Raw genomic sequence first — 20487 nt, 5'->3', positions numbered from 1 at the left:
ACATGCATCAGGAATAGTCCAATACTTGGTAGAAGGAATGAAGCTACCCTACAAAAATTACCGCATGTAAATCGGTCAAGTGGTTGCTGAGATATAAGCCTCGCAAAAGCGTCCGCACGGCCGGCCGGCCGCTCATACTCAGAAATTTCCGTTAATCTAAGGAAAGACTCCGCTCGCTTCGCTCGCTCCGTAAAAAAGAGGAATCGCATCCCGTGAGAAATCGCTGCTCAAAAACTAATTAAAACAATGGACGTTCGGAAGATCGCGTTAGATACCACCACCTAAAAACTGGCGCATTATAAAAGCGATCATTATATTTTCACCAATCACAAGGGTATCACAAGTGTTAACGTAGAGCTACTCTGATCCCGAAAGGTCGGATCGTCCCCCGGCCGTCCGCGCGCGCGCGCTGCACCCTGAAAGACTTGCCTGGAGGCGGGCGCCGTCCACCGCCGCGCTCCACCGCGTCCACACCGGGTGGACAGTCCACAAATCCGTCGCACATTCCGTCCACATACTCTCACTCGGCGCACTCCGTAACACACGCGCAATCAGAGACGTCACAACTCACAATCAAGCAGCCGTCGCATGGCTCGGACACCGATAAAGCAACGGCTCAATGGTGGCCGTGGGCCCGCCCGGCCGGCAGCGGCGGGGCAGGATTAGCCACAGAGCGCCGCGCGCTCACAGGCAAGGGCCCCGCCAGTGGAGTGTCACACTCCGTGCCGGCCGGTCAGCGCAGCGGCCGAGCCCACCACAACATACAGTCAGCGGCATACGGTGTGCCAAATGCACGCACTTATGGACGAGTTTTCACGGCGAACACTGCCAGGACTGGCGACCGTACCGTGTTATACAAAATAACCCGACGTTCTACCCCTCTAACAAGACTGGCGTCAAGAACTACCCACCCCTCCCCATCCTGCCCAGCCGTCCCCCGCCCCTGTCTTCAATTAAGGCTCACATGAAAATGCCCCTCGCACGAATACCGTACGGCATATCACCCCCCCCCCCTCCCCCCATCTGATCGATTCCGCCAACATTGTACACGTCCAGTAATCAACTATGCAATCAAGTAATCAACGCGTCAGGCACAAATGGCATCTTGGCGAGTTAAACGACACCAAGAGCCGATACTTGTTCAATGGCCTTCTAAAAATTACTCACAACGAGCTAAAAGCATTCTCTCTGCGAGCTAAAAAAGCAACAATGACACTGGAAGATCGCCCCACAGTCGGCTAAAATTCGCTGCCGATGGCGGCAGAGTCTGGCGAGAGGCGCCGAGGGCGCGCGGCACTGCTGGAAGCTGCGTGGCTGATTTGGCAGATAGTTACAGGCACAACACTGGTCGGGGGACCGGGCACAGGCCGGTACGGACGGCACGCTGAGGCTGCGGCAAGGGTCGGTCGGCTTCTCACCAGCCCGCCGCCACCGAAGGCCACAATGTCCTGAATATTAGGCACGGCACGGTGCAGCTCCGACCGAGCTGCACAGTTCCCGCCTGGCCTGTACCTCGGACCAAGTTGCCCACATTGGACTTGGCGGCCCAATCACCACGGAGGGCGGAGTGGCTCACCGACTCCTGTCCCTCCCACGTGACTGGTCTCGGACCCGAGGTGGCAGAGCGTGTCAGGTCTAGTGCGGATCACTGCACTGCTGGACAGGCCCCAATGCGGAGCACTACACCGCTGGACGAGCCCCAGCGCAGATCACTCTGCACTGCTGGGCAGCCCCCGGACACCACTGCCGAGCAGGCCTCGGTGCGCGGGGGTACCGCACTGCCGGGCAGGCCCCTGGGCCTGCACCGATCACTGCACTGCTTGGCAGGCCCAGTGCAGATCACTCCACCGCTGGACAGGCCCGGCATCACTGCACTGCTGACAGACTACGGATACTGCACTGCTGGACGGGTCCCGGCACCGATCACTGCACTGCTGGACTGCAGGCCCCGGACAGGCACTGCTGGACAGACCCCGGCGCGGATCACTGCACCGATGGCAGGTCGGCGATACTGCACTTCTGCTGGACGGACCCCGGACACTGCACTGCTGGCAGGCCACGGCCACTGCACTGCTGGACGGGCCCAGACACTGCAGTCTGGACGGGCGCCGGACAGGCACTGCTGGCATGCCCCGACGCGGAGCACTGCACCGTTTTACAAACGCTGACGGCGGCTGGCCGGCCGGTCAGATTTTGCTCTCGGGCGGCTCGTCCGACTCTAGGAGCTGTCGTTTGATCAGCTCGGCGCGGGTGGCGGCCGGCAGCGGAGAGGGCGCCGGTCGGGGCACGGCTGCGCAGCTGACGGCGGTGATGGCCGGGACGGGGGCGGCCGGCGCCAGCTGCCGCTGCTCCATCTCCCTAGCCAGCTCCATCCTGTGGAGAGGGCGACCAGACAGTCGGGTCAGTCAGTGGTCCATCCTGTATACAGCGCAGACCAGAGAACTAGGGCCAGTCAGTCAGGCAAACATATTCCATCCAGACACGTAGAGACCGACACAAGATATAAATACGGCTAGAGTCAGTGGATTCGTGAAGAATGACAGGCTGTTCAGACTTTTAACTTCATACCTGCCCATGTCAGAGCGGTATAATATGGACCCATCGCTCCACTTACAACTATTTCCAGTTACCTGGCTGAATCGGTGCTGCAGCCGTCACCTCATCCCGAGTCTGAGACACCGTACCATCAAACTACCCCAACTGTCCGTATCCCTCCACTTTGCAACATTACCTTCAAAACACCCCACTCGGAGTTATCCACCACACTCCACCCCTACCGGGTCCGCACCTCCCGTCTCGTCAAACTGACCTGCAGGCCTCATACTTCATGACGAGTGCCTCCAGCTCCAGCTTGTAGAGTCGGGACATCATGGCGTCAAAGCAGCTGAGGTCGCTCAGTCGGAACAGGTCCCACTCGAGTTTGTGGTCGTGCTCGGGCGGCGCCTGGCTGTACACCTTCAGCCAGTGCGGGATCTCTGGCGAACGGCAAACAACACACAGTTACTCAGCTGTACACCTTCAGCTAGTGCGGGATCTCTGACGAACGGCATACACGCAGACAGTTATGTGGCGGGCACACGCGGCAAAAGGTGTAGGGCGCGACTACGTGTGCATAATGTTACCGACGAACCTTCCTAACGATAGCAACCTTGTGTTAACAGAAGATAAAACATTAATCAGCCCTGGAGATGCGGGACAGTAAGACAGCCTCGAGCAAGTAAGGACTGGTCGGGGTAGGGATAGGACTCACTCAAGGCGATAAATACCAGGTGGCGTCACGAGGAATCGGCGTAGGCTTGCTGACGTCATGGTGTGAACACTCGGGAGTTTAAAAAAGCATTTATGAAATAGTATTAGCCATAGAAATCATACTTTTTCACCAAAGTGCTCCCGAATCTTACGTAAGAATCCTAAAACAATATATTTATTCAAGAGGTTTCCTCAGAACAGGTGCACTATTCAGTATTCACATCATGACGTCGCCGAAACCGAACACGTTACAGGTATGCTAGTGACTACGGCCTGGACCCACCCAGCAGCAGGTAGGGGCTGGCGGGGGACTCATCCTCGAGCAGTAGGGGCTGACGGTTCGACTCCCCCTCGAGCAGGTACGGGCTGGCGGAGGAGGGGAGCATAACTCACCCTCGAGCAGGTAGGGGCTGGCCGGGAGCACAACTCACCCTCGAGCAGGTAGGGGCTGGCGGAGATAGGACTCACCCTCGAGCAGGTAGGGGCTGGCGGAGATAGGACTCACCCTCGAGCAGGTAGGGGCTGGCGGAGATAGGACTCACCCTCGAGCAGGTAGGGGCTGGCGGAGATAGGACTCACCCTCGAGCAGGTAGGGGCTGGCGGAGATAGGACTCACCCTCGAGCAGGTAGGGGCTGGCCGGCACCAGCGAGTGTCCCAGCTGCGTGGACGGCCGCTGCGGCACGGGCAGCTGCGGCCGCGGCTGTGCCTCCGGGTGCAGCGGCTGGGCGCAGTAGCGCGGCGCCGACGGGTGCTCGTACTGAGTGTGCTGTGTGATGTAGCTGAGGACGGGGACAGGGGCCGTCAGAACTCCGGTACAGTTGCAGATCTGAGGCCGCCAGCGTGTGGACACCCCGCAGCAGGGGCAGGAGGCGTGACGGCAACTCAGCTAGCTGACACACTTTAAAGCTGATAAAGTTGAATTAAATGATCACATCTCTGGACACCTGGACAGCACAGGATAGGACAGAGAAGAAAGCTTTGAAGTGCTTAAGCTGAAACAAGAATGACAATCGTGTTCTTACAATGACACCGCTGACTTAAATTTGTAGCCAACTTTTAAGTGCCCTCTGAAAATGACTCATTTGACCACAAATGCGTTCTGAGATGACTCTCCTGACAGAAGTGCTCTCTGAAATGACTCACTTGACGTAGTAGGTGCCGTACTCTGGCGAGTCGACGCGCTGCCAGCCGGTGGGCAGCCCCTCCTTCTCCAGCGGGTGGGACCAGTGGGTCGTCTTGGTGTTGTGGTCGATGTAGTAGTGACGGCCGTCCCGCGTGTAGTCTACTGACCAGCCGGGCGGCAGCGGCAGCTCCAGGTCTGAACAGCAGGGTCACATGTCAGACACTGTACCGAGCGGCAGCGGCAGCTCCAGATCTGAATAACGGGTCACATGCCACACACTGTACCACCGACCAGCCCGGCGGCAGCTGCAGCTCCAGGTCTGAACAGCAGGGTCACATGTCAGACACTGTACCGAGCGGCAGCGGCAGCTCCAGGTCTGAATAACGGGTCACATGTCAGACACTGTACCGAGCGGCAGCGGCAGCTCCAGGTCTGAATAACGGGGTCACATGTCAGACACTGTACCAGCGAGCAGCCCGGCGGCAACGACAACTCCAGCTCTGGATATATGTGGAAATGACAATACGTAAAGCGGTGAATATTGCATGGACGAAGAAAGCCCCAAAACACGGTGGTGGACGCAGGACCCGCAATCTGAGATATGACGGAAGAAATCCGTACAATAGAGACGAGGAATCAGGAGGGGATTTAATAGATCAGTGCCGCTTGGTCCCCGTAAGTGGTAGTTTATTCGCTAGATAAGTCAGTGCCCACGTACCTGACGGCTGGATGGCCATCTGCTGTGGCGCCGGTCCGGCCAGCGCGGGCAGGATCTGCGCCGCGGCCGGCTGCAGCTGCTGCTGGCTGCCTCCCAGAGAGGAGTCGGCGCCGCCCCCTCCTCCACCGCCGCCCGCAAACTGGTACTGGAACAGAGGGAGGTCACAGAGGTCAGCTGGTGGCCCCGGCAGGTACCGCGTTCGAAAACACACTGGGCGCACTATCACATAAAACACGATGTTGGAAGCTGCTGAGAGTCAACATGAGCCGGTCAACTGCTCGGCAGATTCACCAGGGTCTGGACAGACTCACCAGGGGTTGGCTCGGCACTCACCAGGGGCTCTGAAGACTCACCAGATGCTCTGAAGACTCACCAGGGGCTATGAAGACTCACCAGATGCTCTGAAGACTCACCAGGGGCTCTGAAGACTCACCAGATGCTCTGAAGACTCACCAGGGGCTCTGAAGACTCACCGGATGCTCTGAAGACTCACCGGATGCTCTGAAGACTCACCAGGGGCTCTGAAGACTCACCAGGTGCTCTGAAGACTCACCAGGGGCTATGAAGACTCACCAGGGGCTCTGAAGACTCACCGGATGCTCTGAAGACTCACCGGATGCTCTGAAGACTCACCAGGGGCTCTGAAGACTCACCAGGTGCTCTGAAGACTCACCAGGGGCTCTTAAGACTCACCAGATGCTCTGAAGACTCACCAGGGGCTCTGAAGACTCACCAGATGCTCTGAAGACTCACCAGGGGCTCTGAAGACTCACCAGATGCTCTGAAGACTCACCAGGGGCTCTGAAGACTCACCAGGGGCTCTTAAGACTCGCCAGGGGCTAAGCCGACTTGCCGGGGACCCGACAGACTCACCAGGGGCTGCTGCTGCTGCGGCTGGTGCAGCTGCTGACTGGAGCCCGAGTACGAGCTGACGTACTGCTGCTGCTGCTGCTGCTGTTGCTGTTGCTGCTGCTGCTGTATCAGCTGCTGCTGCTCTCGCTGAAGACACAGGCACACCCGAGTGTTACAGCAGTCACGCCGTCCGCCAGTCTTGGTCACAAACATCGTAATGCGTCGGTCCGCAGCCCAGCGACCGACACACACGATGGCCGGGAAAAAGGCTCGTCATATCGCCTGAGACGCTTTGCCAGGTTCTAATTCCGTACATACAAGTTTCAAAGGAGATGACCGGGTGCACAAAAGTCCAGTAATCCATCTCTGATAAAGTAGGAATAGGCGTGAGTGCCGCTGCCCTGCGGTAGTCGCTAGGTGCGTGCGAGCACCACTGGTCACTGGCGTCAGGCACGGGAGGCATTCGGGCAGTGACGACACCCACCCACTCCACGGACCGCGGCGATCGAACGATACCCCGGTCCCACCATCCCCTTTCACCCACCACAGCCGCGGTCCGCCGGCCGGGCTCCGACCGTCGCACCGAGCCGCGGCCGTATATCACCCCAGACGATGACCAAATCCGCCGTAAACCGGCCGTAAAACATGGCACATCTCCGTCACACGACAGTGGTCACGGCTCCAAAGACGCCGGACGTACTGGGTAGGAGGGCTACTAGATGAAGGACGGGGGCGGTAACTGATATAGAATTTGCTGGAAACTGTGTGTGGATGAAAGGTATGAAATATAGCGCCAAGAATTATAGTCGATAAATACATTCAGCAAAACGAGTATTATTGCCCAACTGGCTTAGGTACAAGTCATGATCAAAACAAACTATGTATAAAAAGTCACTTGACCGCATTTACCAAACTTCGCTTGTTTTGAAATACACTTTCCAATCAAATCCAACACGTAATGCGCACTAAGAGTTAAGCACCTGGCTCTTCCCCACCTTCCCTTCCCTCGCCCCCCCCCCCCCTCCCAGCCTGTCTTGCCGCTCCTCAGTGCCGGCCGGCCGGTCGGCCCCCTGCCGCCGCACCGGTCCCGTCCCGCTGACTCACGTGCCGCTGCAGCAGCTGGCGGTACTCCTCCAAGTTCTGATAGACGGGCTCCGGCTGCTGGTCCCCGCCGCCGCCAGCCGACGCCGCCGCCGGCTCGGCTGTGTACGTGTATTGGCCGTGAGATACCTTCCTGACGCCGTGCGGAGACGCGCGGCTGGACGGCGACTCCTGACGGAGGGACGTCGCGTCAGGGTACACTGTCGTGAAATTGAGGGATCGTTAGAAAATTCCACGAGTTCGGCGCGAGGAATGTATTTTTCAAATGTGTGTTTTATGCGAGATAATGTGCTCAGAGAATATAAAATGTACATGACGCAGATTACTTTAATTTCTTGGTGATGGTTTAACATGGTGGCAGCGGTGTGGAGTTAGTTTTATATCCAGAATTACGAATCATGGACGAAGAAGGAGCTGTCTCGGCGCCTTCGCCAAAAGTTTCAGTGGCGGATTTTCCGACTTATGACGGCTTTTCAAGGCCAGACGACTTCCTCGCTCAATGCAAGCGTCTCGGCGACCTGGGTGGGTTCACTTCAGACAAGTTGGGCATGATCGTCGCTACACGCTGCTCCGGTGAGGCTCTGCGTGTCGTCAATGAGACAGAAAGTTTGAACGGTGGCCTGACATTTACTTCATTGTGTGCGGAACTCATGAGTCATTTTTCGGACCAAACTTCCACAGCACAAGCTGCTATGAAACTCTCACAGCTCCGGAAGCAACCACAAGAACGCGCTCGTGACTATGGCATATCACTATGGCTAGCACATTATCTCGATGAACTGTGCAGATGCTTCCTTTCAGGTTAAGACCAGACTTTCAAAACCCGTTAGTGTTCCCGCAAAATCCGCAGTATGCTTAAGCGTCAAAGTAGACAGTCAGCTATCAACAGACTGTACTTACCTTATGGTTGGCCTTAACTCGGAAAGCTTAGAGATAACTGACTCTTTAGTACGCCCTTTCTCTTCACAAGAAATCCCTCTTTATATCAGAAATAGTTCAGATCGTCATATCACTCTCCCGAGGAAGACTGTCATTGGCTTTTTGGAGAGAATTGAATGTCATGAATCGGCTGAGCCTGGGTGTTCAGACTCAGGTCCCGGTGAGGTGAATGCCATCACGAGCGAGGATCGTCAATTCTTTGGTCAGACGACGGACGAAATCCTAGCCAGGTTTATGATGGGTGAGGCGGTTACGGATCGAGAACGGGACAGGTTAGCTGGTTTGATCCAGTCGTTTCCCGGTGTTTTCTCCCACGGATATTCTGACATTGGGTGCTACAAGGGGGACCCCATTGACCTAGAGCTGAAACCCGGGGTGTCACCGCAATTTGTGCGCCCTTATCCTATTCCTTGGTCAAAAGAACAACAACTAAAGGAGCAGCTTGATGAACTAAAGGCGTGCGGTGTAATAGCAGAAGGAGAGCCAGCTGACTGGAACTCCCCAGTTGTTTTGATCCCAAAACCGGGGTCACATGGGGAAAACCGCATAGTCCAAGACATGCGGCAGGTAAACAAATGCTTACTCCCGAAAAAGTTCGTGTTCCCGAGTATTGATGATTTCCTCAATAGTTTGGGAGGTTGGAAAGTGGCCAGCTCCCTGGATATTAGACACGCGTTTTGGAATTTGCGTCTCTCCGAAACTTCCAGCCAGATCTGTGCGTTCTACGCGATGGGCAACACATATTACCCGCAGCGGATGCCAATGGGGTGTGCCCAGTCCTCTTTTTTCTTGCATCGGGTTATGCATCGCGTTTTGGGTGACATACCCGGAGTTTTCATTTACGCTGATGACGTGCTTTTAACAAGCGCCAGTATGGATGAACATTATCGGTTGCTGCACACAGTATTCAAGAGACTTAACGAAGCAGGTTTAAAGCTTTCGGCTGAAAAATGTAAGATCGGGATGAACAAGCTGTCATACCTGGGCCACCTGGTTACTCCTGAGGGCATTTCAATAGACCCTGATCGTTTCAGATGTATTTCGACCATGCAACCGCCATCCACTGTCAAAGAGGCCAAGAGATTATATGGATTTTTTTCTTGGTTTCGGAAATTTATTCCAAGATTCGCTGATCTGTCAGCTCCATTGGTTAACTTAGCGAACTCTGAGAAATTTTATTGGAATCCAGAATTATCACGTTCATTTGAGTCTTTACGCGCGGCTCTGCTCTCTGACCGTGTACTAGCATACCCTAGCAGAGACGTAAGTGACAGGTTCATCCTGTATACTGATAGCAGTACGATCGGCAGTGGCCAAATTTTGTGTCAGATCCAAAATGGAGTGGAAAGAGTGATTGCTTTCAGTGGCAGCAAATATAACAAACACCAGCGTAAGTGGACTATCTATGAATTAGAAGTTTACAGTTTTATTCAAGGTCTAAATAAATTTTACAAATATTTGGCTGGTCAGGAATTTACGTGGGTATGTGACTGCAAAAGCGCTCTGCAGATTTTGAACAATCAAGACAGCGTCAACCCCCGACTGATGCGCTGGCGATCGTTCGTCAGTCAGTTTCACTATAGCCCCGAACACCGCCGTGCAAACTTTATGGAGCACGTTGACATGCTGTCGCGCGCACCAGGTATGCCACCAGACACAGAGTGTCCGGATAAGAACATGCCACAGGGGCGATCCAGCCCAACCGCGACCGAGAAACGTAAGGACAAGTCGATGACCAGCCAAATGGCCCCGAGCGGCACGGCAGTGGCTACCGAAGGAGACGGCAAAACGGTCCCCGTTCCGCCACAAACACGGTCAGAAAATGCCACTCCCTCGCTTTCAGGAACTCAGGATCAGCTCCGCGTCAGCCTGATTGAGCCAGATCACGTTCAACCAGCGTTTAGTCGCGAAGAAATGATTTGGTACCAAAAACACGATCGGGACTGTCGGGCCATTGTCCATCATTTGCGCTTTGGAAAGTGGCCAAGGCATTGCAGCCCAACGTTGAAGCGATATGATGTAACTAAATTCAGATTAAAGAATGGCATTTTGTATCGGTACGACGACAGCACACCGGAAACCGGTCGGATTGTCTGGCCATTTGCCAAGCGTTTTGAGCTTCTGTACCAAAATCACGACCCATCGCACCATGGTCATTGCGGCGTAGACAAGCTGTTTGAGAAAGTGTCACGACATGCCTGGTACGCTGCATTAAAAGACGATTGTCGCGCTTACGTCAGGAGCTGCAAACGCTGCAGCGAGCGCAAAGACACTAAGGGTGCGCAGCCACCGCCGTTGATACCGCAGGAAGCTTATCTTCCCAACGAAGCGATGGTCGTGGATATCGTACACATGCCCAAAAGCAGGACGACAGGCGTTTCTCTCGTCCTCACTTGCGTTGATAAATTCACCGGGTACTTATCGTTTTATCCACTTCAGTCAGGCTCAGCCGATCACATTGCAAACGCTCTCCAAAGTCATTTCCTTGTGTTTGGTCCTCCAGGGAGATTGGAAACTGACGCGGGTAAAAACCTTAAAAGCTCAAAAATATCTGAGCTCTGTCGGTACTTTGGTGTGAAACACGTATCAGGAGTAGGATATCACCATGAGGCGATTGGAAAGATTGAAAGGAAGCATCTCGATATGAAACGGCGACTACGCGCTCTGTCAGACAGTCATGGCGTAGACTGGGAAGTGCATTTGCCGGGGATCGTATTCTCTCTGAACAACGAAGTGTCTAGGACAACGGGGTACTCGCCATATTTTCTGTACTTTTGGCGCCATCCTACCGCTCCGCTATCTCGGCTGGTGGATGAATCCGTCCCTATGTATTCGGATAACTTTGTCCATCAAAAGCTGCGCACGCTATCCCAAGATCTGCGGCAGGCTCAGGAGCAGCGGCGTATTTCCGCCGCAGCTGACAAAGCCGCATATGATCGTCGTAATCAAGCAAAAGACTTGCTGTATAAGGCCGGGGATCGCATACGTGTGCGTAACTTCAAGCACCAGGCTGGGGTTGCTCTTAAGATGGAGCATCCGTGGTCGCGCACACACACTGTAGTGGGGATGGTTGGACGTCGTCACGTTGAATATATGGATGGAACAACTGGAAGGCTGCACCGCACGCACGTAAAATTTACAAAGCCAGTGTTCGACTTTAAGCTGTAGGATGTGAACGTGTCATATAACCTGGGTATGCCCATGTCGAACAAGATTGTGTATCCATGTGTAATGAGCATTCATGTCTACCTATGATCTGTTAGATAGGGGCCTGTAACTAGGTGTTGCGCGCCGCACACTCGAGGGGGGGTAATGTCGTGAAATTGAGGGATCGTTAGAAAATTCCACGAGTTCGGCGCGAGGAATGTATTTTTCAAATGTGTGTTTTATGCGAGATAATGTGCTCAGAGAATATAAAATGTACATGACGCAGATTACTTTAATTTCTTGGTGATGGTTTAACATACACACAGGGGCGTCAGAGCACGGATAGGGCCATCATGGCACAGGACAGGGGCGTCAGGGTACACACTACACACAGGGGCATCATGGCATGGGACGGGCGTTAGGGTACCAGACAATGGCGACAGGGCACGGAGATAGTTGCCAGGGAACTTACAGGGCCGTCAGCAGACTGACGGGGGCCGTGGGGACGTCACAGGATAGAACCGTCGAGACACGGACAGGGGTTTTTGGGCGCCCGGACTACAGTCATGGTCGAGACACGGACAGGGCCGCCAAAACACGGGTGAATGCAGCGCATTACGCCGCTGGTGCCGCCCTCACCTTACCGTCAGACGGCGTCGAGCCGGGCCTCACGAGGTGGCCGGCACTAACGAATTACCTCCTCGCGGTGTCCGTCAAGCAGCCAATCCAATCAGCTACTGCATCCCCCATACGATCCACCCACCTCACTGGACCCTGCCCACCCGCTCTCTGCCCGACGCCCGGCCGTCCGGGGTCGTCCGTACCTTCAGCAGGTCCAGGTGGCAGTCGGAGCCGGCGTAGTAGTTGATGTAGGTGTGGCTCATGGCCTGCCGCAGACCCCAGTGGTGCTGCGCCGCCCCCGACGAACGCTTCTCGCGCAGACTCTGGTTACCAATCCTGGCGGGAGCAGCGGGGCGTCAGTTAGTGGACGGGAAATCGGCGCAGAGGGGCGTCAGTGGGCGAGGAACGGGGACAGAGGGGCGTCAGTGAACGGGAAACGGGACAGAAGAGCGTCGGTAGCACAGCGGGACGTCAGTGGCACAGAGGAGCGTCAGTGGGCGGGTTCAGGTACTGGCAGGGGAACTGTAGATCTGCAGCTGCACAGCATTACAGGATACCCGACCGAAAGATAAAGCTGGCCATGACCAGATCCGACTTATCAACAAAGCATTTCATACTCTACTTAGTAATATTCAAAAACGTTTCCCTTATGCCATAGTCGTGTCACGTAGCATTGCCACGGCTAGGCGTCTGCGCCGGCTCCCAGTCACTGTGGACCAGCCCTGGTCAGCCCGACCCTCAGTCTATTCGCCGTCCCTTACCTGGCGCTCAGGTCGGCCGGGTGTGGTGACCCGCCGTGCGCCCCCCCCCCCCCCGTTCCTTACCTGGCGCTCAGGTCGGCCGGGTGTGGTGACCCGCCGTGCGCCCCCCCCCCCCCCCGTTCCTTACCTGGCGCTCAGGTCGGCCGGGTGTGGTGACCCGCCGTGCGCCCCCCCCCCCGTTCCTTACCTGGCGCTCAGGTCGGCCGGGTGTGGTGACCCGCCGTGCGCCCCCCCCCCCCCCCCCCCGTTCCTTACCTGGCGCTCAGGTCGGCCGGGTGTGGTGACCCGCCGTGCGCCCCATGTCCCGGCAGCTGAGGGCTGTGACCGACTGCCGCGGCGGCGGCGGCGGCGGCGGCTGCGGCGCGCGGCGCGCCCAGCTGCGGGCTGGCGCCGGTAGCGGCGGCGGCGGCGCCCTGCGCCGGCCCGTGGCCGCCGGCCGGGTGTGACCGGTACGTGCCCTCGTGGCCAGTGGAGACGCGGGCCTGGCTGCCGCGCGCACCGCTCCGCGGCAGGATACTGGCCGACGAGCCGGCCGGCTGCGGCGAGCCGCGGGACTGCGCGCCGGGGACACATGTCAGTCAGCCACTGCACTGGTCCACTCGCACACACACAGACAGAGGCAAACCTCAGCGCCAACACCAGAACACGGTATACAATAGGCCAATGGGCAATGGCCAGGTCAGGCTGCACATTGCACATCCAACATAACTGACATAAGGAACAAAATTATGAAAATCTTTCAGCTACAAAAATGTTTCACATGTGCTTCAATGAAGATTCAAAATCAGCAGCCATCCTCCAATCACACAATATTGCAACCAATTGCAAATGTATGAATAGATTATGCAGCAATGGATGCCAACACGGGAGCTGAGATACGTTGGCGAAAATTATGAGGCAGGATATATGCTGTCACAAATAAAAATCCGTACCTGACTGGAGGAGAGTGACATTTTCTTCTTCCAATCATTTTTAGGTGGCTTAGGCTGCTGAGTCCATACATTCACAACTGAAACAGGTCAATTCATCATCAGCTTAGTACATGTGCCAATTACTTGAAGCACAATCACATGAACAAATGACTAACTGTTGCTTCCAAAACTGATAAATGTAATAAGATGCCAAAATTAGTACATGAGAAACTGCTTACTTTAAACAGTTTAAAAAGAACCACATCATTACAAACCTATTAGCTAGTAAAGGTCTGGATGTTGAGTATAAAGGTAGTGAGCTTGAGCATGTCTTGAGTGAAGATGTAGACTGATAACTGGGTACTTACTGGAGAGGTCTGGTGGTGCTTCTCTTTTAACATATCTTCCTGTAACGCCCTCAGTAATAGCAGAATCTTTATTCTTTCTTGAGAGCATATTTTCAGTACCTAAAACATAACTTAACCCTGGAACATGATATCAGATTTGGTCACAAAATGTCCAAACACATGTTACAATTCTGGCCTCATTATGGGTAGCTGTTGCAGCTGATTAAAACATCCTTGCTAAAACTACATTGGGTAGGCAGGTGTCACCTAAGGTTAAGTTAGGTTAGGCTAGGTAAGGCTAGGTTAGCTTTGATTGTTTTCTAACAACAAAAACTCAATTCTAGTGAGTCATTTGGTACACACATGACACAACATTCGAAGCATTTTGAAAAAGATCAAACCTAACCTTACCTAATCCAACTTTACACCTACATGACACCTACTAAAAACCCAATTAGCACCTACACAACATCTACAGGGTGTCTCAAAAGTTCGCTTACAGGTACCAGCCATGCTTTTTTGTCAATAATTCTGAATCAACAAGAAATTAACAGTCGAAATTTTGCATGGGCATTGGTAACAACCTTCCTCAAGCAGCTTCATTGTTTTCAAGCGCATTCGACCCTTCATGAGCTCACAAAAAGGGTTCACCTCTGACCATGGATCAGGCATGAAAATGGAGGTCGCATACTCGGGTCGGCTGAGAAACTCTCTGCTTCACGAGTAATGGGAATGGTTAGGTCGAAAATGACACATGGCAAAGTGTCGGCGAGGATGAGTACAACATGATGGTCATCTAATAAAAACGATGGCTAAAATTTTTGAAGGACAAAACCATGCGAGACTAACAGCGCTTTGAACGACCCTTGTACCGCAGCAGACTCGTGCTCCGGAAAGCAGCTGAAAATGCAGTCCTAACCATTGAAAACTGACTAGAAGCTCACAGACAGAGGTTACCCAGTTTCAAAAATTGCAGGTCATCATAAAATAAAGACAAAATATCATTTAAAATTGTTTATAATATCTATAACGCTAAATTTTGAGGGAAAATAATGCGAAAATCGTCAATGCCGAGGACAAGTGACCCTCCAAAAGTGTCAATTAATGTAAAGTTTTATCTAACGAAGTTTCAAGAGGCAGATCTGGAGCAAATAGCTTTCTTTTACACACAAAATCCGGACAAAACCGCACGATGGACAGGTTTTGGCCGTTTACAAAGCAGAACCTCTCCTGAGGAAAACACTCCGGAACTCAGCGAAGGTCTTGGCATTGGGAATGACGAGCGTTCGGGATTTGCAAAATTTGCAAAATGTGTCTAAGAAACAGATGGCCGACACATTCTGCTACGATATGCTGCGAAAAATTTGCCCCTGGCACTTCGCATTTGTTCAGGAATGGGGTTGTTTTGAAAAGGAAAATGGTGCTTGGGAAGTCGGCGCCAGTCATTCATGAAGGAGTTAGCGCCAGAGAAGACCTACAAAATACTCACGGATGGTGTCGATGCAAGCTGTCGGCTTTCAGGGAGAAGCGGATGTTGCCGGGGAGCTCATCAAACCTAAATCCGACGCAGAAACTGCAGGGGATTCCCCTACAATAGGGTGGTCCACATTTACATGGTAAAAAATAAAGTTCGTCAGATTCATCGGGCCGGGTCGGAATTCTTGTCGATACTATAGCACAAGCTTCTGTGCAAAATTTCATTAACCCGCGCCCTGCTGGGGGGGGGGGGGTGTTTGAACACCCCCCCCCCCTTGTGGTTTTTTGCGAATATCTCAAAAACGGCGGCGCGGAGCGCCGCCGTTTTTGGTACACCTTATCGTACATCAATTCTACACATGTAGTGAAAATTTCAGACCAAGGTCATTCAAGGTCAGGTCACCAGGTCACTTGAAGTGACATCACCTCATAAAAAGTTTCAATGTCTGTCATAGCTACACCGAGTGACCGATCGCTTTGAAACTTTCAGCGATTGCTAAGAGCAATAGCATGTACAAAATGTATATCTCAGAATTTTGATATCGATGACCTAAGGTCAGGTCAATTTTGCGACCTCCCCATTATAAGTCAATGGGAGAAAATTGAAATGCGCCTCTTTTGGACAAAAGACATTATAAACACTCCCAAACACCGAATTACAAGTGGTTCAGACACACTGAACATGAAAATGGTGTCAGTGACCCTTGTTTATGCCCTGAGGTCATCTTAGGTCACGAATGGTATCTAACAGTTTTTCGCAAATAACTTTTGATAGAGGCACGCTAGAGCGATGAAAACGCCTTAGATGTGTTCAGCTTGACGATACGGATCGACTGATATGCAACATGACCCTTTCCGGTCAGGTCATGACCTTGACCTGAGGTCAAATTTTCAAGTTGACCTGTCTTGACGAGAGGAACACAATGCCGGTAAAAGTAAGCTCGTACAAGGCTTGAGTCAATAGTTATTGCAGAAAAACTGTTTCCGAAAAAATCGGCTATTTTTGCAATTTTTGCCCCCTGCAGGCAAAACCGTTGACGTTAGGTCAAATCTGAGAGAATTACTCAGAAAGGGCTTTAATAGGGCTATCGAATGCTCTTTTCCGCGGCGCTGTAACTCTATTGGTTCTCGAGTTATGCATTGGCTTCTTGGAAATTTTCGACATTCGACCTGGAAATCGGCGAAATTTTGCCTTCAATGACCTCTGGGCTCTGGTGACCTGACCTTTGACCTGACCAAAAAATTGACCGAAGTGATTTCGTCATTATTTTTGACGCTCTTTCGAACGCCGCCTTCCGCGTATCGCTACGTGGCCCAGGAGCCGAGTTACAAGGGGGGGTGTTCAAACACCCCCCCCCCCCAGCAGGGCGTGGAAATCCAGGACCCCCAGCCGGGCGCGGGTTAAAGGAAACAGTTCACTTTCCTGAAATTAGTATTTTGCTATTGATTTATGATTTTTTATGCTCAAAATGATCATGAAAGAAAGTAAAACCTTTTTGTAAAAACAATTATTTTCTATATTTTAATATAGGACGAACTATATTCTATGTAAAATAATGTTTGAGGCGGAAGCTTATTACGCGTTGACCAATCATATCGCGTAATTCAAACCTACGCATACTGCATTGGCTGTAAGCAGCATGCTGATTGGCTGACGATGACGTGGCTGCATTCCTGTGCAAGGCACGCATTCCTCTGCAAGGCACTCTTTTCGGAACGAGAAATGGAATATCTTCGTCTAGGGTGATCGTTGAGCCGTAAAAGCTCCTGATTTGTGCTAGTCTCAGCTCATGCTACGAAACTGCTATTCCAGTTCAAAACCCCATGTTAAAAGTGAACTATTTCCTTTAAGATCGGATGATTTTTTCCCGTCCCGCAAAGCGGTCAAAGTTTCCATTATGCCTACCAGTCTTTAGTATAGGGAGAATATTCGTCTTTCAACATTGCCCAGTCATGCCAGCGGCTATCTACCAATGAGCTTGCCTGCTCATCGCACCAGTCCTCTCTAGCCTTCTCAATGATAGATCTAGTCTTCCTATCAGCCACAGACAGGAACGATAATCCACAATTCCTGTTGCAGTTCCTGTTCTCCAGTGCCAGTACAAGCCACTATAAATGCCAGGAGGTGCGATATGCATTACGCTAATTGTGGCTTTGCCTATGTTTGGGATCCCCGCTGTAGCTGCAAGAGGCACACGCTCAATCACCGAAATGTGGCTTGTTTTGGCAGCCAGAAAAAGCAAATCCTTGCTGGATGAAACAGTCCCTTACGAACGAGCAAGTGCAGGGCGCCTCTTTCACTTGGCACACACCATCCGTCTTCCGGCCCCGGGCTCCCGAGATCCCGTCGTTCAAGCGGTTTGTAAAGTGGTGGCAGCTCACGGAACGAGTGTCGTTCAAACCGCTCAATTACTTAATCGATTTCGCCGACAAGATGATTGTCACCTGATGTGCGTTGCTGATGAAGCAGCGGCCCCGGGATGACTGCCGCGATGTGGTGCAGTTCACCATCGTCGTGATGGACTGTGATTTTGAGGCCAGCATCCGGAACCGGGGAACCGGTTGCCTTACAACGTGGTCGTTGGATTGCAAAGGTGATGAACACACTCAAGATCATTCATTCTCTTCTGCCAGCTCGCGCTCACCGAGCACGAGAAGAGGACGATGGTCCAGTTCACCACCTTAATCGTCACAAGAGTAGCATCGTGACTGTCTGCCCATTGATCGACCTCAGCATGGGGAACTGACATCGCCCTCCTCAAAGGCCCTCGCCGCTTACCACACGGATATCGGAAGGTAACCGGGAAAGGTGATAGGCAAGGTCTCAAGGCCATCGGTCTCCTTCGGCGTCGGGACGGTGGTCGAGGAAAAGCAGGCGACTGCCACCTCCATGCGGCAGCGGCTAAGATAGAAGAACCCTCCCGCGTCGACGTCGCCCTCGACGCAGTGGAGCAGCGCTCGCTGGCGTCCTTTGCATATGTTGGTCTCGGCACCGCCCTCGGGGCCAGTCACGATTTCCTCAAAGTGGACCCGGCCGAAGGGTCGTACAATGACGACTTGACCACTGGTCGTCGGCGACCGACACATATACGGGTGGTAAACGACTTTGCAGGAGCCGGGTGCTGCACTGCTGCCCTCATCAGCGGCAAATTTTTAGCGCCATCGCGCACGGCAAGGAACAGTGACAGCACTTCCTTCAGGTCGAGGAGCCTAACTACACTGGGCGTTGCATCCGGGCGGGAGATTGGTTTAGGATGGCTCGCGTGGTGGACTTCGTCTTTTAATATGTACCGATATGCTATTTTCACTAATGCCTATTCCACTCTGATGTGTTTCTCTCCTTTGCTGTTCTTATTTAGTGACTGCCAGTGCGTATTGAGCAAAAAATGTGAACTGAGTGGGAGAATCCGTGTTATCGCCCATCCCCTTATAGTAAACATAGGGAAAACTTTGGCCGCTTTGCGGGACGGGATAAATTTATCCGATCAGAATGAAATTTTGCACACAACATTGTGTCATGGTATCGACAAGAATTCTGACCCGGCCCGACGGATCCTAGAAACTTTTTCAAAATGGAACACCCTACCCTACAAGAGCTTGAAAGCTGGTAACCTTTTATCAGCCTCCGGCAGCTGACGGAGTGACGAAAATCGGTATGGGCAAATATTTTTGGAGATACAGCAAAGGGTTTGGTTTCCAACCTCCCGAATCAGTTGTCAAAGCATGCATATTTGTCTAGTGTACACACGGACACCAAAACCTTAGATTTTTGGCCGGTTCTTATATGCTTTATTGACATGGGAAATGTGTAAACAAACTTTTGAGACACCCTGTATATCTACTTATCACTGTCACCGTGGTAGGTAGCAACTCACTGGAAGATGCTTACACGTTAGCCCAGGTTACCTGCAAGATACATTCAGGTTACCCACTTGACAAATATGACATCAATAACCACAATCTGCTGTCTTTGACAGTTGAGAAAAATGCCTGTTCCACTGCACTGCAAAAGCCAGAGGCATTTGTCTAATTAAGTGAGTTGTAAGTTAGTCTTATGTAGGTTTAAAGTTTGGCAAGATCAGGTCTGATTGTTTGTAATGCATAAAACATATCAATTTAGCTGCCATACCAATCAAGACACTAAAGGATGCAGAGAGATGTGCTTTAGCTAGACAATCCAAAGTGAAAGAAGCATTGTTTTTTCAATATACTCCCCATTTTCCCATAACAGGGAACCTGATTGCTAGCTCAAGCTATTCTTGGCCTCTTACTTATGAACTGCATCATGGGTGTTGTTTTGTTTAGGCTTGACCAGGTAGGGCCCAAACTCTACTACCCTACTGATAATTTCAGAATTCTTATATTAACCCTATGGCACAAACCTAACCTAACCTACAAACCTACCCTACAACCCACAAACCTACAGCACCTCTCCTCGGTTGGAAAACCCTCGTGTGACGTCTGCTCTACTAATGCCAGAAAGTAACCCCTGTGAACTGCGCGGCTTTTTCACACTGATGGGACATTTTAAATCAAAGCAGGATTGGTGGGGCCATAGTAGCACCTGTCACTCTTACATTCAAAATAATTGGCCCACTGAGCATGGCAGCTAACTCATCTTCATTTGAAGAAAGGAGGCTGAGGCAACTCAGAGCACAGGTCAGGTTTTTTAGGTTTAGGTTTAGGTTTTACTAGTGGGCTTGGGTAGACCGGGTCTATTCAGGGCCCACATCCGGATAAGGTCAGAAATGACTCAGTGAGCATGCATCTTTATTTATTTTTATTTTTTATTTTATAAATTTGGGTTTTTATAAATAGGCTGAGGTCTGATAATTGGATTGCTTGAAACTTGAAAGGGCGCCTTTCAAATTTCAATGATACAAGATGATAAAGAGCAATCACTTTAAACCCAGTCAGCCCAATGATTGATGACAATGCTTTGATGCTAATTGAATATATAAATAATTCGCCATATACCTACCTGACACCATCCAATAACAACTTTAAAATAAAAACCCAACATCCAACCCCAACTTCCAACACAGGAGGACAACGCGGCAAGGTGGCGGTAAATAGGGACTGCGTTGTAAAAATTAGCCGAAAGGAATATAACATTTTGATGACGTCTTTCATTTCGAGCATGGCTACTGGCTAGCACTGAAGTAAAATGCCATTATTTAGGCCAGTCTTGCATAACTTCATTAACAGAACGAAATAATTTATGTGAAATTGACTACCGAT

At 52.1% G+C, this 20487-nt stretch overlaps 1 protein-coding gene across 1 annotated transcript; it reads right to left on the bottom strand.

Moving 5' to 3' along the window:
- Positions 1–294: 294 nt before the first annotated feature.
- LOC122381023 (scaffold protein salvador-like) lies at positions 295–20291 on the bottom strand. The gene is made up of 12 exons (XM_043364708.1): positions 20228–20291; positions 13792–13908; positions 13445–13521; positions 12768–13066; positions 11955–12087; positions 7048–7215; positions 5965–6090; positions 5092–5236; positions 4394–4568; positions 3866–4029; positions 2810–2975; positions 295–2373 (listed from the first exon to the last, which is right to left on the bottom strand). The coding sequence occupies exons 1-12, from the start codon at positions 20235–20237 to the stop codon at positions 2187–2189; spliced, it is 1767 nt and encodes a 588-aa protein (XP_043220643.1). The 5' UTR covers positions 20238–20291; the 3' UTR covers positions 295–2186.
- Positions 20292–20487: the final 196 nt, after the last annotated feature.

The sequence above is a fragment of the Amphibalanus amphitrite genome, unplaced genomic scaffold, assembly GCF_019059575.1.
Source record: "Amphibalanus amphitrite isolate SeventyFive unplaced genomic scaffold, NRLGWU_Aamphi_draft 000010F_arrow, whole genome shotgun sequence".
NCBI lineage: Eukaryota > Metazoa > Arthropoda > Thecostraca > Balanomorpha > Balanidae > Amphibalanus > Amphibalanus amphitrite.
Note: the sequence above shows the minus strand (reverse complement) of the source record. Positions and strands in the feature narration are given on the sequence as shown.

Excerpts from the sequence above, each read along its gene's own strand:
- LOC122381023 (XM_043364708.1), bottom strand. Across the intron at positions 12,088-12,767 it reads CCGGCCGACCTGAGCGCCAG|GATTGGTAACCAGAGTCTGC; the intron begins GTAAGGAACGGG and ends TGCTCCCGCCAG. Across the intron at positions 6,091-7,047 it reads GCCAGCTGCTGCAGCGGCAC|CGAGAGCAGCAGCAGCTGAT; the intron begins GTGAGTCAGCGG and ends CTGTGTCTTCAG.